Here is a 21,064-nt window from a genome sequence, read left to right as displayed (position 1 = left end):
CAGCCCTGGTCCTTAATGTACAACGTGGCCAAAACAGCCCTGGTCCTTAATGTACAACGTGGCTAAAAAAGCACTGGTCCTTAACCTACAACATGGCCAAAACAGCCCCGGTTCTTAACGTACAACATGGCCAATACAGCCCCGGTTCTTAACGTACAACATGGCCAATACAGCCCCGGTCCTTAACGTACAACACGGCCAAAACAGCCCCGGTCCTTAACCTACAACGTGGCCAAAACAGCCCCGGTCCTTAACGTACAACACGGCCAAAACAGCCCCGGTCCTTAACCTACAACGTGGCCAAAACAGCCCCGGTCCTTAACGTACAACACGGCCAAAACAGCCCCGGTCCTTAACGTACAGCATGGCCAAAACAGCCCCGGTCCTTAACGTACAACACGGCCAAAACAGCCCCGGTCCTGAAGGGGTTAATGACTGGGCAGTGTTTCCCACCCTGGCTTTGTATATAAACACAGCAGATTGACGGACACTCGTTGCAGCCAATGAGAAGGGAGCGCTGAATGTCTGTCTTTATAACCGTCCAATAGGCAGAGAGCAGGGGCAGGAGGCGGAAGTAGCGGAGAGCAGCCGTTGCCTGGTAACGCAGCGCGGCCTGTTTCTGTGGTGGTGAAAGCGGGGCTGGGGGCGGGGCTGGGGGCGGGAAGGGGCGGGGTAGGCGCGCTCGGTATAAAAGGCGCAGCCCGGCCGCAGTGGGTGAATCCCAGCTCTCGCTGTGTGTGGGATTAGCGGCTCTCTCCGCCAGCCCGAGCCCCAGGATGTCCCGCTCCGATGAGGTGCACCGGCTCACCGAGAATGTCTACCGGGTGAGCATGGCATGGCGGGGAACCTACCGGACTACAACTCCCATCATGCCATGGGAACGGCCCGGGTGGCACTGCATGATGGGAGTTGCAGTCATTCCCACAGAGCTTCTCTCCTGCTCAGCAGAGTTGGCACTGTGGTCACTATTGGTATTGTGCCCCCCCTCCCCCCCCCCCGTAGGACTACAACTCCTATCATGCTTTTATCAGAGTACCATAAGCATTATAGTGCATCCACAGCTGGACTACCATCCCCATGACCCCTAGCGAGCATTTCCATTGATGACATTCCATCTAGTGAGGGCTATAGTGCATATGAAGCTCAACCTGACTGATATCCTGAGGATCATAGGGATTGTAGTCTCTTGGAGCATCACTAGGATGGCTGATTGTTATGCCTCATGGGAGTTGCAGTCCAGCTCTTTTGAAATGTCAGTCTAGCATTATTTTAGATATTGATGCTGATATGTCACATTTTTACAGATACTGTCCCCCCTTGTAGGACAGTTATATAGGGGGCAAGTGGATCTTATACATTGTATCACTGGTCCTTGGAGTGTGACAGTGAGCGGATGGGGTGACCCTCTGTGTTTTGGATTTGAGTACTGGGAAAGTATGGGGAATTCTGATGGATCCATGATTTCTTGGATATCTTTTGGGGTGTTCTCCTAATATGTGTTTGATTTAATTATTTTATTTTTATATATACTTTTTGTGTGGTGTGACTTTGTAACCCTGTCTGGGCTGCGGTGGAGATGTCACATTGTTTTTGTGAGGACCACTTCTCTGGTTTCTGAAGCTTTGGTGCTGTCCGGGGGTGTAAGTGCTGATTTGCTGCCTTGAGTGACAGTTCCTGATCTGTTGTGATTTACAAAGCTGGACCGAGAAGACTCTAAATTAAACCTAATCGCCATCCTCCCCCATCCTGTCCAAGTGAGAGGCTCAACATGGAATTCGTTGATTATTTATTTTTAACATTCCACATTCTGGTATCGCACTGTGGCATGAAGGACACAGACATGAGAACAAAGTTCATTACATAACCCACTGCTTGTTTTCTGACATATTGTCATTTAGCCCTTTATACCTGAACAAACACAAGTCATACAACATATTGGGTGCTGTGACTTCATTGTCTGTTAGTCCCTCACTATTTGCTTTCCCTTTTTTTATATATATTTTATATTTTTTAATTTATAAATACTTTGTATCCTACATATTTGTGTTTACAAAATACCTATTTTTTTTGCCTATTGAAATATGCCACACCTGCTTTGAGTGCAGCATCATCTTGCCTAAAGCAATTTATGGCGCAATACTGCATGCGATCTGTTGAGTGCAGCTCTGTTTTCCACTTTGCAGATTTGTGCTTCTGTGTTGTGACTTTTCCCTCGAATGATTCCTCGTAATATGTTTAATGTTAGCCTGTGAGAAGACAGGCTCAACATGTTGATTGCAGCAGTTGTGTTTATGAAAGATTTAACTAGTATACCATTGGAACACCGAGACCCTAACCTTTCCATCTTAAATATTACATAATCAATAATGCAACCTGTGGCTCTGAGATCATTTTAGATTTAGGGTTTGCTAAATAAACAATTTGCATTGTAAGAAAGTGTGTGTGTGTGTGTGTATGTGTGTGTGTGTGTGTGTATATATATATATTTGGTACTGGGATGTCATGACAACACTTCTACAGTATTTATTCAGATTGATTAGTTGCTTGTAAAAATGGCAAATTAGTTTGTAATTGCTCAAAAAGAAATCCCATGTCACTGATCTGGATGTTGGTCGCTAATTAGCGGGATAGCTGGTGGGCGAGACTTGTTGCTGTATGTGAATGTGTGCACCTGTGGCCTCTGAAGTATAGCTGCTTTACTGTAACACAGAGTGCTTAAGAACCAGCAGTTAAGCTTTATTTTATATTCTGTACCTAAGCTGTATTACATTTTATTGATTCGGTTACTATTCTGTATATGTAATAAGCCAGAATTTAGACTGGGAATATTCGTGTGTATTAACACTATGCTTGATTTTGTTGATTATTGCATAATTCCCCCCCCCCGAATTATATTATATTAAATTATTAGCAAATACTGTGTGCCCATTATATTTTTTTATTGCTAGTTTGGAAAATTGGATGGAATAGCTTGTGTATATATTCCATTTTAGATGCTTTATAACAGTGTTGGCTAGCCCTTAGTGCTGCCACTGGTTCTGTAAAGGTTGGCAATGCAGTCCTATGCACTGCTCATATTGGCTATTGCTATACTAGACACTAGGAACGTGCTGCTAAAGGGTAAATGAAATAATCCCTAGCCTTGCCGATGTATATCTTCCCATGCTGCTACCTGAGCTGATGAAAGCAAGTGGAAGCTTAGTGCACAATGGCTAGTGTTTGTCTTTGTCTTGTGATCCGGCTCTCTGTTTATCTTGGCATGTGGAATAGATCACTGTAACCTTTTATTCACAATGGCATTACGTATAGCTGTTCTAATGTGCCTCCTTAAAATTGTGTGTGTGTGTGTGTGTGTGTGTGTGTGTGTGTGTAAAACAAAACCAGAAACATAGGAATCTTTTAATGTCCCTTTACAATAGTGAAATGTTAACAATTGACAGCTTTCCAAGTATTCGCCGACGAAGAACCACGAGTACCTGTAACATTCCGCTCTGGATGTGCGTTGAAAAGCCTTGTTCTGGATCAGTTTGTGGTGGTGGTTTCCAGATTGTTAAAGACATAAATGAACTGTTCTGAGATCTGGGAGATCAAGTGGCACTGTGACCGCAGGCTTTGGTTTTAAATTTTTATTTATTTCATTTAAGTTAACTTTTTTCTCATGGGTACTGTGAATTTTGGCAATGGGCGGAGCTTAGGTGAAGTTCTATTTCAGTTGCCAAGCCCAGAATCCATCAGTCCAAAGGAATTGGGAAGACTGCAGACATCCTGGACAGAGGAGAACAAAATGGCGGCATGCAGTTTTGAGTTCTGCACTTTGAAAACCAGAGTAATCTGTACCTTTCCTGGTTAAATACTTTGCCTTTACTTATAATAATGATAATGATAATTAATAACAACAATAAGAAAACAAGGACAACCGAATGAGGGGAAAAACTAACCATGTCACTTTAAGAACATGGGTTGTGGGTGGTATGTGCCCTGTGGCCTACTCCTGGCATCCATAATAACCCCTTGCTAATCACACTGCTCTGATGATATAAACGAAGATCCTGCTAATGGCCTGCATTCTCCATTCTGACAAATCAAAATGAAAGCTGCAGCGCTCTGCGGGTGAAAGTTTATTTCTAACGGTCTACATGAATATGGATCTCTTATAAATGACACCTGTAGGTGCAATACTCCACAGGACGGCTATTGGAAGGTCTATCAACCAAAGAATATTGTTAAATAAATGATTTTTTTAAAATTTATTTATTTTTAAATCTTGAACGTTTTCAAGTATTTTATGTAGTCTTCTTTATTTGCTTCAGTGTTTGTGATCCAGAAAACTGTTCTAGAGTATTGCCTTGAGGTACTGTGATTTTTAAAATTAAAGAAATTTCCGTATTTTTTATTTTTCCATCCTCTTCAGTGGGCATATCAGGTTTCATACAAGCAGTATGCAGGGCCTCTACAGGAGGAATACGGAAAGCCAATTAACATGTCAGTTCAGCAATTTGAAAATCTGTCTGTGGGAGAAAGTGCTGTCACTTTTTAGTGGGAGGTGCATGATGCGTGGGTCTGCGTATTCTTCCTATCTGGAACTTTGCTGATATCCCTTTTTTGGAGGGGGTGGAGGTGTCAATTTGTTATTTCTAGAGCTGCAACATTCTATCTTCTGCTTTTTTCCAATTAGCGCTATTGGCACTGCATCAGAGAAGGACTTAAAAGTACATGTGCTTGCAGTACCAATATAAAACAGCCTAAGGCATTAAGGCTAGCAGGTCCTTCAGCGTCGTTTAAAACAGTCTGTGCTACTCTGCACAGAGTCATGTTGTTAGAGAAAATCTCAGTTCTCCTCTTCATGGGTTCATCCACTGCAAGCCACCCCTGTGCTTCAATAATTACTGAAGAGGGAACGTTGGCACCTCCCGCCTTTGTACCCTCACCTCTTGCATTGTGAATCATTCTCGCCCACCCTCTTGCAGCTAGAGAGCTGCTGCTACGGCTTGGGTAGCAACCAGACTGCAAAATGTGTGACATTTACTGAGGAGATAAAACAAAACCATGCTTGCACCTTTGTCGCCCCTGACTGTGTATTCCACACTCTGCCATTGTTGAGCTGACTGTGTATTTGGTACTGTATAGTCTTAACATTTATTACCGCTGTATTCCCATCAGCTGTTTTTCCCTTTAGCGTTTACTTCTCAGTGACAAGGGGGCGTACATATGTCTCTTATTTTCCTCCCAGCAACTAGTTTTTAATGATAGTATTTTTATTAGAAGGCACTGTATTCTATCGCCTTCTTAAACTCTTAAGGATGATTGAAATCAATAGTTTATTTGTTAGAATTATCAGTTTGTGGTCAACTTGTTGGCAATCAGAATTTTAATGAACATGTGCGATCAGATGTTTTATATTCCACTATATATTGCATTTTTGTTAATCTCGACGTTCTGCGGAGCATTTGGAAAAGCATAAAATGTGTATTGAATACCCTCTAAGAATTATCTGCTTCATGGAACAACAAACTGGTTGCAGACTGCCAGTCGTGTGTGTTCGTTCAATGGCTGCCCTCCTGTCATCTGTTTGACAGCCCACTGATCTAGATAATAATATGCTCCAGACAGAGTTGTCATCAGAACTCTCCAGCAGTAAACCCTGTATCTGCAGATATAAAAAAAAAAACAAAAAAAACCACCTCCCTCCCCTCACTAGGTTTCTTTACATAAAAACAAACCTTTGTGCTAGTAACTAATGTGTAATGCTGATTATTGTATTTAAAGATGTTAATGATAAAAAGGTGAGGTGTGGGTTTTGGGGGTGTGTTTATATATTTATTCCCCCCCGGAAGTTATGCTCATATTAGTTGAATGTGCTTTGTATTCTAATGCTGTGTTTCTGTGCCCTCCTCCCAGTCATTCTTTACCGCATCGAGACATAATATTCTTCACATGGGCAATACTTGCTGTAATGCAAATCCAATGTGTGGATTATATTATACTGTATACATATTGCATGCAAGACCCAATATGGGTACAGAACCGGGTCAATTGAATCCTTATCGTATCCACATACTCTTCCTTGTACATATTTTCATAAATTTTTTGTTTTTAATGCAATAACGACATTCTGCAGCCATAGTATCGTGTGTTTCTGCAGAGACGTGTACATATTCAACTCAATTCTTGCTCTCCTGCAAACCTGGCTCAGATAAGGCATTAAGCTGTTTTATTGTAGCTGTAGAAAAGCTTTTGGGTTAAAAATAAAAATTAAAGTGGTAGAACTATTCCTTAGTATTGTGTGTGTTTTTTTTTTTTTTTTTTTTCCGCCCGGTTGTACACTGTTATGGTGCAGATAAATGTGCTTATTTATTTATTTTTAACAGGAGTGCAGTGGTCATTGATAGAATATGCTGGTTCATGGCCTGGGCTTGCTGATCCATTTGTGAAATCAACCCTGTCTCCACTCAATTATAATATGTGTATTAAAATGATTTTCTTCTGATAGAGTGTAGCTTGCACTGGGGAAGGTGCTGTAACCTGTGGGCAAATGCCTTGGGCTTGCTTATAATGAGTCTGTCTGACCAAGGGAACTACTGTAAACTGCGTGGGCACAAAGTTTGGCTCATGTGGTGACAAACTCTGGCTCCCCAGATGTTTTCATAGTTTGCCTTAAGTCTGGCCGTGCATGATTGGAAATGTATAAGAGATTGTAGGGCTGTCCTGTTGCAGCAAGTCCCTTTTAATATAAAGGGGTATTTTATACCATGACGGAGAGTAGATACATGGTGACTACTGAGAACAAATGTTTAAACCCTAATATAAAATATTATTTAAAAAAATAATAATCAAGTAATCTCTACAGTGCAGCCATTGCAGGATCCATATGAATATTTGAAATGAGTCACACGGCATGAGGCATCTTGATCCAGAGATGTGGTGTGTGGTTTATTTATTTTTATCTTCTGTGTAAACAAAAGAACTTTATTGTGACTGGCTGAAAGTTTGCTTGTATTGCCACCATTGGCTCAAACACATGGCACAGAATGCGATCTTTGTTGTAGGGTGTGAGCGAAAATCAAATATAGGCTGGGTGTCCTGATTAGAAAATAACCAGGTAAAATCGAGTTCCTATTTTGCAACATACAATCTGGTTAAACCTGATCTAAAGACAGGGCTGCTATGAGCTGCTATGACCCTGTTATCTGCAAGCACTTCTTGCTCTGCTCCCTCGAGTGTTTATTGATGCCAGAGAGATGTCCTATCCCAGCAAGGCGTGCGAGGGAACAGTGCAAGCTCCCTCGTCACAAGCTTCCATTGTTGAAAGACACCAGGGGGAGGGTTTCTAAGGTGTCTAGCCGGCCAGGTCAGTGAAGTGGAGTTGGACTGAGGGCGCCATCTTAACTTGTGTAGATGTTTGCCGGCCTCTATCGTGGAGTAGAGTGTGTGTGTGTGTGTGTGTGTATATATATATATATATATATATATATATTATATACACTATGAAAGCAATTAATCCATGTTATGAGTCAAATTACACAGAATGGGAAATTTCCAAAGAACTTTCCCACGCTGTGTAAAATTACTTGGAGAAATCTGGTTGGATTCCAAGCCAACCAATCAGTGCTGTGACCGGTAAATGTAGAGACTTACCTGTCAGAGCACTCAGATTGGTTGGCTTAAACCAACCCATCAGAGCGCTCTGAGCCTAATTACAGGGTGTGGGAAGGCTTTATAAGCCTTTCCCCGCCCTGCGGAGCTCAGTCTGCGCTGTGCCTTCGTTGGGTGAAGGTGGATTACTTTTTCAGCATTGGGATTGTGGTGTGTGTGTGTGTGTGTGTGTGTGTTTATTATTATTTTTATTTTTTATTTTTTTATTATATAGGTGTTTAGTTTTATTGTCTCCCCCTCCCTATTTTTAGGATGAAGGAGGGTAGGGATTGACCGATATTGATATATATATTTTTTTTAAATTTATTTATTTTTAGAGCCGATTTTAATCTGAACTTTCAGGCTGATAACTTTCCGATATTCTGTACATTTACTGTTTAAAAAAAAAAAAATGATTTCTAAAGGTAAATGCACAAAATATACATGCCACATGTAGTAGATGCAGTGTGTTTACACAGGGGTATGTATTGTCAATATCGGTATCTTTACTGGCCGATGCGAAAATACCAAATCGGCATGATCGATCCCTAGTAGGGGGGTTTGGGGACCCCTAGTCACTCTGGGGGGGGGAGGGTGTATTTTATTACATTTAGTCCCACCCATTTTTGTTTAGGGCCCCCACCTGCTGCTCACGGGCGACATTGAATAGCCCTCCCACTAGTTAATAGATGCCATACCATGGGAGCTATCTACTAAGCGGCTGCAGCACGGATCAGAATTTCATTCATTTGATTGAAATTTCGAACCGTCCTAAAAGTACTGAATGTCGTCCTAACATGAATGAACAAACTGTTCATTCTGTTAGGACGAAATTCGGTAGTTTCGGCTGCGTTCTGTCTAAGTGACAGGACGTTCGGGAATACTGACAGGAAGCATCGCAAGATCACGGAGGAAAGGTGAGAATTGTGGGAAATTGCTCTGACCACCGGAAATCAAGCACACTTTGCCTCTCCGCTGGTCAGGCGTAGGAAACCTCCATAAGACAAAACAGTCCCTACTTTTTCTTAATTTTTAAAGAAAACTAGATCAGATGGGAAGAAACTGAACAGATCCTGAGAGTGAGAGAAGAGGAAGCAATTAAAGCTATATGCACTGTAATTTTATAATCTGAGATTGAAACCCTTTGACTTGTTACTTCCTGGACTCTTGCCATTATATGGTGCCAATTTGATGTTACGCATGTACTCCCCCCGCCCCCCTATGCCCCCTTCCATTAATTATTATAAAAGTCTCAACCATGTACATATTAAAAGCGACTGCAGTTTAAAGGGACACTATAGTCCCCAGAGCAACTATAGTTTAATGAAGCAGTTTTGTTGTGTATAAATCATGTCCCTGCTGTTTCATCGCTCAATTCTTGCCATTTAGGAGTTATTTCACTTTAGTTTCTGTTTATGCAGCTCCTTTGGCTGTGACGGACACAGACTGCATGGAAAACAAAATGGTTGCATTTTCAATCAATGTAACTAACTTAAAAAGTTAGTGTGATCCTGAGAGACCCAGAAAGGGTTGAAAGTCGATTGAGACTTTGTATACATTTGCTTGTATGCAGCAATAATTTCATTGAAAAATCTCTTTGAAGTGCACCCTCATTTTATGGGAATAAAATATAGAAATTTTTTTTTTTTCGCCTGCTCTGTAAATTGAACTTTAATCACTCACAGGTGGCTCCCGCAGAGTCTAGCTGTCTATCAACAGAGCAGGTGTTATTAAATTCTAAATTAAACAGACTGTGCAATAATGGAAGTTTAAACATTAGATCTCTTTACAGGAAGTGCTTAGGAAGGCTGCAAGTCATATGCAAGGAGGTGTGCCTAAGGCTGTATAAACAAAGTAATTAAACTCCTAAACGGCAGAGAATTGAGCAGTGAGACTGCATGGGCATGATCTATACACCAAAACGGCTTCATTAAGATAAAGTTGTTTTGCTGACTGTAGTGTCACTTTAAGGATACTCCCTCTTGATTGCCTGCCGGCCTACAGCTTCCAGGTAGTTCAAGTTGTGTGATGTGACAGATTGAAGATTGACTAGTGTCTAGATTAGAAGGTGCGAGTGTAATGGGCCTAGTGAATAGCAGTAGTGCATCTAGTAAAATCCTCACTCATTGTCGTCTTTAAAATGTATTCTTTAATTTCCTGCATATAGTGATTGCTGTGTGTGTGTTCGTTCGTGTTTGTTCCACACTTACTCCTGGACTTTATTCTTAGTTTTCGTCTCACTTTTCTATAATTAAGGCTCCTTCCCCCACTGCAGAACTTGTTCTATACAGCTTTAGCAATATTGGGATGTTGATTTTCAGACGGATGTTCCATTTATTGAGGCTCTACATCTTCCTCTTTAGCAAATCCCTATTCATTATTTCAGCTTTGTGTGCATCATTATGCGGTTCTAAGACTCATTTGGATCAATGTGTTGTATTCCACCAGGGATGACAATGACAATTGTAATTTGTTTGTATTCTTCTGCATTCTATATTCTGTATAATTTGTTTTCCTCTAAGCATTCACCCTGTATAATTATTACCTTCATATCTATATACTGATATATATATATATAAATGAAGGCTCCGATCACCACTGTAGCACTTTGTAGTTGTGGTGCCAGGAGTGTTCTGGTGTTCCCTCCCCCACTATAAGTAGTCAAACCAGTGGGCAAAGTGTAAAGACTGTCCATTAACTTTGACTTTTTATTCTATATTTTAAACATATGGGAATGCATGAAAACCTCAAGTATGTAAGAACTTTATTTTTATTTTTTGCATTATAACCGGGTTGTGGTATTAATATCTGACACCCCTGCAATTTATTATCTCACAAGTGGCTTAATAAGACGAAGTGGATTTTTAATTTTTTTCTTTCCACTAATTTCCATTTAATAATGTAAATGAGTTTTAATTTTATTTTTGTCATATAGAAGACCAAATACAAGTCAAAACATCAAGTAATTCTGCACTGTTTTTAGTAAAGTAGAATAGGCTAAATCTATGCATATACTGGTAATTTTAGGAATATTGACCGTAATAGGTCATAAAGTAGGAATAGAAAATTAAGAAATCCTACACTGTCCGTTGTTTAGTAGAGATGGATAAACCTCTTAAGAAAATAAGTATAAACATGCTTGGCAATTCTAGTGAGCATAACGGCTTTAGTACCGCAGGGTGGCCATGGTGTTAGGAGAAAAATAGACTACAGATGGCCCTTCCTAGCAGTGTGGAAGCGACCGGTGGGTAATGGAGTCAATGGCTGCAGAGAATGTTTCTTTTGTTCTGTACTTGGGTCTAATCAGCTGATGCCTGTAGATGGGACACTTATGACACCAGTGTGCAGCAGTCTGCCGGAGGAGGACGGCTGGAACTATGCATTGCTTCTTCAGGATTTACATCCATGCCATCCTCCGGCACCGAACCTCTGGGCGTACTCTCAGCCTGCTGCAAGCATCTCTGAGCTGACTCTCTGACGGCGGGCTGAACTCCCAAATGAATAGCCCCTTTTGGAGCGCCGCACAGGCGCGCGTCAGCAGGGCCGGAAGGTACGTTTTCCATGAGGCACGGTTGGATTTGGTCTCTGGCTCCTCTGCCTCACTGCTGGAGATGCACGCAGGGTAGGCTGTAGAAACTCTGCCTGGTCCCAGCTTCCCTGACCTCCAGGCGGGGTAATCGCTACTCGGGCAAAGGGGTTTCTTCCAGAATTGGACACCTAATGTGTTAACCAGGGGTGAGGGAGTAGGACTGGCACTGGGCCGCTCAAAAACTGGAAAAATAGGAATCAATAAAACCTATAGAAAAAATACTATGGATAAACACCGATAGGTCCACTCGCTTTAATCAGTAGCGGGTGTCCTGGCATCGAGGCATTAAGCGTGTTGACGGACATTTTGGTGAGTAGGCCCTTAGCTTCAGGTGTATGCAGAGCAAGGATAGACCAGGCAATTGGGCCAAGAAGCACAGAAGTGGGGACAAGGATAACCTCCAATGATCCAGAGGAGAAGGAACGGACTCAAATGGGACCTGAAACAGGTTTTGATAGAGGATTGGCCACCTCCTCTGCCTGACAATCCCGTGTAGGCCTCAAGGCAGTCCACAAAAACCTGGGCCAAGAAAACTCTAACCAGAACTTTGGCTGAGTGTTCTGCGAGAATATGAGGGCTCGTAATTCCACATGCTTAATTTAGCAGGGTAATCAGTTGTTTTTTTTTTTTTTTTTCAGGCTTAGGCTGAGGAGCTCCAGCCATGTATGTCTTGCTTGGTTGGCTGTCAGGCCCTGCCCCCCCCCCCCCCCTTTCTTTAGTTTAAAAAAAAAAAAAAAAAAAAAAAACTCTTTTTAATCAGGTTGGTGATAATTTGGTATCCAACCCTGCCTGACATTAGTTTTCGTTTTCTGGGCTAGAGATATTTGACCTTCCCACCGGCCCATTAAGGTACAGAGTCCTATCTGGCTGGTTCTGCCCTACCTATATTTTCCTCTGCAGGAACCACATTTCCCATGGGTTAATGCAGGATTAATGCATTCATGGATTTGAACCCTGCTTGGCACCCTTTTCAGAGAAACCTGCCAAACAGTTGAATTGTTTGACAAACTTATCTGGAGTACCTCGGGCACCAGTAACTTGTTCCGCTTCTCATGCAACAGATGGGCCCCCACCGAGTTGAGCAGTCTGCATGTGAATCTAAACAGGACTATAGTGGCATGCCTTTAAGGGGACCCAGGTAAGTTGTCACACCCTTTGACTACTCTGGGAGTGGGCCAGCAGAAAGATGGTGAGAGGGCTTGTGTTCCTTTTAATTCTGATTAATAATGAATCCAAGACTTTGCAGGGCGGACACCACTATATCCAGGTATCAGCAGAACTATTACTAAATGCTGATGGCATTATGAAACCTAAATCTCAAATTTGTCAAAATTAATCAATCCTGAAGGAGTCCATTTATTGTAAATAAAGTCCTCCTAACTGCATTAGTGATGGAGAAAGATGAAGGCATCCTGCAATATAGTCGGACCAAGATGAATTCTTATCATTGGTGCTGTGAGTAATCTATGCCTGACATAAGAACAGGCATAATGGTAACCATGTAATCATCGATGCTTGGAAACGCAATGCCCTTCGTGTATACAACATCTCAAGAATTTGTACAAAGAAAAAATACAGAATTAAAATCCATCAGCTGTAATGGCTCACCCCAGCCTGGAAACATGCTGCTAGTCTCTGGGCAGTATGGAAGTAAATCTGTCTTGAAACATAGAATGTGACGGCAGCTAAGAACCATTCGGCCCATCTAGACTGCCCAATTTTCTAAATACTTTCATTAGTACCTTGCTTTATCTTATAGTTAGGATAGCCTTATGCCTATCCACGCATGCTTAAACTCCCTCACTCTGTTAACATCTACCACTTCAGCTGGAAGGCTATTCCATGCATCCACTAACCTTTCAGTAAAGGAATACTTCCTGATATTATTTTTAAACCTTTGCCCCTCTAATTTAAGACTGTCATCTTGTGGTAGTTTTGCTTTTAAAGAGTCTCTCCTCATTTACTGTGTTGATTCCCTTTATGTATTTAAATGTTTCTATCCTAGCCCCCTGTCTTGTCTTTCCTCTAAGCTATACATGTTAAAGGGACACTATAGTCACCAGAACTACAGTTTATTAAATTTGTTCTGGTGAGTAAAATCATTACCTTCAGGCTTTTTGCAGTAATTATCTTTTCAGAGAAAATGCAATGTTTACATTACAGCCTAGTTAGCCTGGTCACTCCTCAGATGGCTGCTAGAGGTACTTCCTCAGGCATTCATGCCTAGTATGCAGCACTGCCATTCAGTATCTCCTCCCTCTGCATGCAGACATTGAACTTTCCTCATAGAGATTCATTGATTCAATTCATCTCTGAGGAGATGCTGTGTTTGAATCATGCTGGCTCTGCCCATGATCTGCCTCTGTCAGTCTCCGCCAATCCCATGGAGAAGCACTGTGATTGGCTCAGACCACCACTTCTGATGTCAGCAGACAGGGGCTGAGCCAGCAGCTGCAGACTTGAATACGAGTAAGACTTTTACTATATTTAGGGAGGCATGAGGGGGTGATCAGGGGGGCTAAATGGAGGTTTTAACACAATACATGTTTGTGTTCCTGACCCTATAGTGATCCTTTAACCTTTCCTGATAAGTATTTTTTATTATTTTTAAATCCTGCAAATCGATAATTAACATCTACCCCTCTTTCCCATAGACTGGTTCACCTTTAGTGGTTTATAAAGGATCTAACACAAGGGTTCCTGTCCTTTAATTGACAGGAACAACCTATTGTATACCGAGGATTACCACTTTTTTTGTTTTTTTTTTTTATGGTAAAATTAGCTGGTACATTCTTAAAGGGACACTCAACTGCCCAAATGGGCAGGATATATGTTTAACTCACTACAGTCAAAGACTGCTGAAATTGTGTGGAAAGTAAAGGGGATTACCTGTTCCTGAGAGCACCCAAGACACAGAAGTCTAACAAGAGACAGTCTGAAAAGGGCAGAGTTTCTTTTTTTTTTTTTTTTTTTTTTAATCTTCCCAGTGAGGACCTCACAAAGTATCCCTGGTGGGGATTATACCACCTACGCTGACTCCACTGAGTGGGTTATCTGCTCAGGTAAATGTGAGTCTTCATTTATTTCTTCTCCTGGATATATATTTTATACAGAGCGCACTATCCGTTGTACCTTTGTCTGTATTTTTATATCCTGCTGACAAGACACACACTGGCCTATATCTTCCACCATATCCCTGAAATGGGGGGATAATACCGCTGCTAGCGCTTCACACTAGAGCTGGTTTTAAGCGCTATCACATGTGATTAGGCCAATTTAGATTTCTTTTTACCTAAGCTTTTAATATATTTTAAACATATAGCATTATTGGAATTCTTCTCTTCTATGTCCCTGGACCTCAACTATCTGGAAGACATAATCACCTGGAGATAAAGGCGAACTCTTATAGACTTACCTATACTTTTTTTTTTTTTTTATACTTCATTTTGGACTTTTTTGGCTTGTTCACTTTTATGCATATATCATTTTATTGAGCACGTATTATCTGTATTACTTCAGTTGTATTTTTCACCCCTAACCCCCTGGCGCACCCTACTATCTTGTTTTGTTTCTCCTTATTGGGGTTTTAGGAGGGACTTAACCATTTAGGTGTGCTGCCTCCCCTTCCTCTGACTTAGCACTATTCCACCTGCATATTTTTTTTCATACATGTTCCTTTAGTTCTTCTGAATTGCAGCCTTTTAAAGCCCTCTCCTTTCCCCCCAGAAGAGACTCCATTGAGAAGCCTCTAAAGCTCTACATGCACCTCATTGTGCACCAGCGTTGGCTTTTGCGTGCACACAGCACTGTGCTGATCTGAGACCTGCCAGCTACTCCACGTGGACAACCTCACACTGTATGCCAAGAGTGAGCGGGACATGGACTCACTGATCCACCATCTAGGTCTAGGATATAACGCAAGGAGATCAGAATGTTCTGAATAGATAAGTGTGGGCAGAGGATGGCAAAAAGAGGGTGATCAGGACAGAAAGTTCAAGTACCAGAAGGCCAAATAGAAAATGTAGAGAACAGCTACAAGTACATGGGGGTACCACTAAGAGATGGCCACACCAAGCTGGAATAATAACCTGGCCAAGAGAAAAGCTAGTCACCATGGATGTCAAAACCTGGAAATTACTCATTATGAATGGAGGATTCCACCCGAAATCCAGAACTCCGATATTGTACACCAACTGGAAGGAAAGGAGATCTGGACCTGATGAGTGTCAAGGCCATAATCCTGGATGAAGCCATCCACAAGTACATCACAAAGATGGCACCCAAACATGGGCTGCTAAGGTAATGTCGATGGAAAATAAGGAGGTTCCATGGCAAGACAAACCTTTCCATGGGGTGTACCACCAGCAGATAGTGGATGTAGCTCACATTACAAAGTCCTACCAGTGGTTGGGAAAATGCAGGACCGAAAGACTGCACTGAGGCATTAATCCAAGCAGCTCAGGAACAGGCACTCTGCACCAGATCAATCGAAGCAGGGGTCTACCACACCAAGCAAGACCCCAGGTGCAGACTGTGCAATGAGGCCCCTGAGAAAATCCAGCACACAGTAGCCAGGTACAAGTTGTTAGCAGGGACAGCATGAACTGAAAGCACAACAAAGTTTCTGGAATTGTGTACAGAAAAATCTGCCCAGAATATGGGCTGCACCTGACAAAGTCCAGATGGGAGATATCACTAAGGGTTCTTGAGAATGACAAGATCCTGCGGAAATTTCAGATCCAGACAGAGAAGCAAGTAGTGGTCAACCAACCTCTCATCATGATGGTAAACAAGGAACAGAAGACTGCAGTAGTGGTGGATGTGTCAGTGCCCAGTTATTATAACATTCGGAAGAAGGAACAGAAGGTGAACAAATGCCAAGGACTGAGAGGAGCTAAAGGGAAGGCAGTAGTACTCAGAGTTGTGATCGGAGCACTCAGGGTCTTGTCTACCAAGTTAGGGTATTTTCTGGAAAGTGATCTCCGATGCCCAACCTGGAATCTGCTGAAGTTGAGTGCAGTTCTAGGTACAGCTAAGATACTGCGCAGGAGTAGAGAATAAGCCGTACACAAAAGAAACCACCCAGGAGGGTGAGAAGTGTGTGTGTGTGTGTGTGTGTGTGTGTGTGTGTTCCCTGATCCCTCAAAATATAGACTAAAATAGCCTGCCTAAACTTTTTTAAATTTTGATTTTCACTTCACTAAATTTCAGAGTTAAGTGAATAAATCCCATTATTTATTTATATTTCCATCTACCTACACTTGTGGAATTTTGCAAATAAGAGAACAGACTTTTTCCTCCACAATTATGACTCAGTTCTTAACACTTTTGGAACAACAAATAAAAGGAGAGGCCTGTGTGTGTGTGTGTGTGTGTGTGTGTATATATAGTGTGTACTGTTCACCTCCGAGTGCAAGCAGAAAATATAATGTGAAGGATTTACGTGACTCACTGTCCTTCACAGCAAGATATGTGAATAGTCATGTTCAGAAATCTCTCTTTACAAGGTTTCGTAATCTAACATAACAATCAAAGAGATGCAAAGGGAGATGAACACGGTCTAAACATTCAAATGCTGAGATCCTTCCATCCCACGTTCCCGGTGAACGTTTGTGTGTACTGGGACTGTGTCTGGACAATGTAGCTGCTTGGGTGGTGGGATATCAAAGGGAACACATGGGAGGTTGTATACGAAGACAGAAAACATTGTAATAATCAGACTTTGGGATTCATGCAGACAAGCACACATGGCTTCAGTGCTGTAGAAGACTAATGGAAGAGTTGTGTTGAGATACCTATTCACTTAAAGGGATATTACACTAGTGGGCCAAACTGAATATTATCAAAGGATTCCCTTGATGAAAAGATGGACAATGAGACATGTTATTGCAAAATGTGGTGTAAAATAAGGTGACCCTGATGGACCTTCTAATAAAAATGTTAACTGCACTTTATAGGTTTTTACAGACGTTAATGTAACATTGATTTAAAATGAAACCTTCACTTTTATGTTTAGAACCAATTTTATTTGTTTCTATTTTAAATGAGCAGATCTCTAAAAACCAATGAATACCACCTGATGTTGCAGATGCAATTGGCGAGTGTGCTAAGACTTTATGTATGTCTTGGGTAAATGCCCACTCTAATATCTATTATAATGGATGTGGTTTAAGGAGTTTTCAGATGCTGTTTTCCCAGTTTAATGGGATTTACAAAATTGGGGCTTCCCATGGCACCTAAATGGCTAATGCATTGGGATTAATGGATGTCCTTTACAGTCTGAGAGCTTGGGGAGTGGATTGGCCCACTAGCTAGGGAATGGGGTGGTTACCTTCATAGCTAGCAATCGGTGTGTAATAATTTGACAGTTGGACAGTACCGTTTGCTGAACAATGGAACAAATAAAACCAAATTGGCAGGATTAACACCACAGAATATATCCAAGAAGTATATTTCAGATAATGACAAACTATATTCAACCTCTTACTATGGCTACGATATTGCACAATACATTTCATCAGTGCTTCAGCAATCACGGTGATCTCTCCATCGCCCTACAAGTCTCTTCCTGCTTTATAATTTTTACATGTTAAACAATAACCCAAGAAATATTTTAAATACAGAACATTTATTGCAATAGTGAAGAGGTTGTGCAAGTCGTTTTTTATTTTTTTTATAAAACCCGGTCATATACACCCGAAATTCAATACTTGCATAGGGTTATTCACTAAAATCCAAATGACATCAAATTATAATCTGAATGGCAAAATTAAGCAAGCAGTGACTGTGGCAGTTAGCGAATCTGTACAGATTAGATTAATTTTAACCCCAGAGTCCAGTATCAAACCCCAGATCATTCTGCCCCCTATCCTTGCACGGCTCAGAATCTTGAAAGCGGAAGAATTGGCCAGGAGTGCTGATGTCGGGCTGATACCATCAACTGATACTCTAAGCCAATCAACCATTTAAATACAGCTAGAGAAACGTTTGTAAATTTTCTAAATCCATTTTGTGATTGTGGGCTAGGTAAGCGAAGCCAGGTGCATTACAGGCACCCAGGGGACCCAGATAGGTTGTCAAAGTGGACATGTGTCACACCCAGCATAGTCTGCCCGACATCTTTATTCTCTGGCTTATTAACTCCCCAGTATAAATCAAAAGGTGACCAAACCCACCAGTACCCTGTCATTACATCACCCTTGATACCCGACCTAGCACTGGCATAGTTCATTACTAAATGCTACCATCTGCCAGAAAGTCATTGACCATAACGCAGCAAATTTGCAACATATTTTAAACTCCAAACCACCTCCACACCCCAACGTCCATTTCTTGAACTTTCATTTTGGTCAGCTTCATAAAACACAGCTTGAATGGGGTGGGTGTTGGTGTTAACTGTTTTCCCAAATATTGCATGGTTTCTAAGATATTCAGTTGTTTGTTTTTTTTCCATGGTGACCGTATCGGCCCTGAACACGTAGCATGTTGATGTACTCCATGACCCTTTAGTCATTGCGCACAAGGCGTGCAGAAACCGAGCTAGCGCAAGGAGGAAGTAACTAAATAAAACCTGCCTCCAGCAGAAATGGGGATGTGGTTAGTAGCTGAGTAATCAAATGGAGAGAGACAAATACGAATAAGCTTATTTTTGTAATAAAATTCAGCACTAGAGGACACCAAGAGACGAGTCATCTCTGGCCATCATGTTAAGAGATGTAATTTCATGTATACGTGTCGAATTTAAAAATAAAAAAATAAAATATCAAAATCCAGAAAGAATATAGACCATTTTCTAGACTCCATTATCCCATCGCAAATTCCAGGAAAAGTGGTTAAAATAACGAAATCATAAATTTTACAATGAAACAATCTTTTAAGGCAATGGTACCCATCAAACAACTTAATATCTATCTATGTATATTTTTATTTTATTTAAGCAAAGTAGTGATCCTATCTAGTGCAGTCCAGTAAGCAAGTTACCAGTTTGTGAATACCCGTCCCTCAGTCTTGTAGTTTCTCGATCACCCTCCCCCCAGATCTGTGTGTACCTGTCCCTCAGTCTTATAGTCTCTCCATGTCCCCACCACCCAAGGTCTTTGTGTAGGCATCCCCCTTCAGACTTTTCTCTCAATCTACTCCATTATTTATCCAACTCAATGGTACTAAAGGCTGAAATGTAGATCTGACTGCAGGCAACCGACCCTACCACATCCAGGTGCCAAACTCCTTGACCAAGAAATCTCAAACCGGTTTCTCTGAAATTCCATATAGAGAGCCTAGTTAGAATAGAAATTAGGTTTCGATGAATTATCCTATTAACATTTTTTATAGCAACAAAGTAAACTGACTTCAGGCTTGTCTTTATTTAATGTGGTCAGTGAGGATTTTGTTAAAAATAAACAAACCAACCATTGATGATGATTTCCTTTGATGTAGAACTCCGTGTTTAGTTTTCATGGGTGTGTGATGTGAGTCACTATCTCCTATTAATAGTTTCTTGTGACCCAAAGAGACACATTTAATAGTTAATCTAAAAATATAAATGAGCAAGCATTTAATGGTTTTAATTTAGGGATTAAAAAATTGTTCTTGGAATTTATAGACCTTCTACCATATATAAGCCATTTCAGAGATGTTTGTTCTTAGTCAGTTTCCAGGACTTTAGTAAACGAATCGGAAATTGCTTTAATCAGTGGTTCATTAATGACACCAGTAAGTCACCACTTTTTTATTTTTGTCTAATCGCAATATAAATATAATTTAGTTACTGAGATGTACCATAACTACTACAGAGCTGCACAAAATATGGTGCTTAGAATGTCCTTACACAGAAGCACAAATCATTGTGGTGCTTGCAGTGTTTGAAGTATTTTCTGTGTGCATACTTAAAGGAACACTATAGGGTCAGGAAAACACAAACCTGTATTCCTGATCCTATAGTGTTAAAAACCCCATCTAGCCCACCACCTTGCCTCCTATATATAGTAAAATCTTGCCTTTATTCCAGTCTGCTACTTTTGGCTCTGCCCCTGACCTGTTTACTTGGCTGACTTCATCAGAAGTGGTGATCTCAGCCAATCGCAATGCTTTCCCATCGGATTGGCTGAGATTGTCAAGGAGGCATTGCCAGCATGATTCAAACACAGCCCTGGCCAATTCGCATCTCCTCATAGAGGTGCATCTTTATGATGTAAGTTCAGTATCTGCATGTAGAGGGTGGAGACACTGTGCAACACTGCCCCAGGAAGCACCTCTAGCAGCCATCTGAGGAGTGGCCAGTGGAGATATCCCTAGGCTGTAATGTAAACACTGCATTTTCTCTGAAGGGACTGAATATACTCACCAGAACAAATCTAGTTTGTTCTCCACAAACTATTCCAGAGGTTTTTTTTATTTTGTTGTGCTTAAGGGTACAGTCAGGCTTGTTCCACCACAGCTGGAGTAAGCAATGCAGTAACAATCGTAATCTGGACATGTTTATTTTTTTTTATATTCTTTATTTTTATTGTGCAAAGGGAGGTACAAACATATCTGTAATGCCACAATAACAGTTACAGACCTTTCAAAGCCGACAATCTGTGACATAAGAGTACAACGGCACATTTTTTAATAGTTAGAATATCGCTGAGTAAGTCAGAAGATTAGTAAATACGTATAACTATAGCAAGAGATGAGATTCGCAAGAAGTAAATTGACATGACGTGCATAGTAGCTTCAAGAGTTATAATAAGTAGGAGACAGGAGTCTAACACGCTTGCTTGAGTAGCCTAATACCCTACGGCATCTTATACATTTGCCTATCGCTTAGTGGGTCTGAGCAGGCTGCTCTTGGGCTGGATCCGC

General features: G+C 41.2%; 1 protein-coding gene across 6 annotated transcripts in view; it reads left to right on the top strand.

The window, feature by feature from the left end:
* Positions 1–733: 733 nt before the first annotated feature.
* BAIAP2 (BAR/IMD domain containing adaptor protein 2) overlaps positions 734–21,064 on the top strand; it is a 141,016-nt gene continuing 120,685 nt past the window's right edge. For all 6 annotated transcript variants that reach the window (XM_063456319.1, XM_063456318.1, XM_063456323.1 and 3 more), the window contains exon 1: positions 734–824. In XM_063456319.1, coding sequence (XP_063312389.1) covers positions 777–824 — 48 coding nt within the window. In that variant the 5' untranslated portion in view covers positions 734–776. The remainder of the gene's footprint in view (positions 825–21,064) is intronic.

Source organism: Pelobates fuscus, chromosome 5 (assembly GCF_036172605.1).
Source record: "Pelobates fuscus isolate aPelFus1 chromosome 5, aPelFus1.pri, whole genome shotgun sequence".
Lineage (NCBI taxonomy): Eukaryota > Metazoa > Chordata > Amphibia > Anura > Pelobatidae > Pelobates > Pelobates fuscus.
Note: the sequence above shows the minus strand (reverse complement) of the source record. Positions and strands in the feature narration are given on the sequence as shown.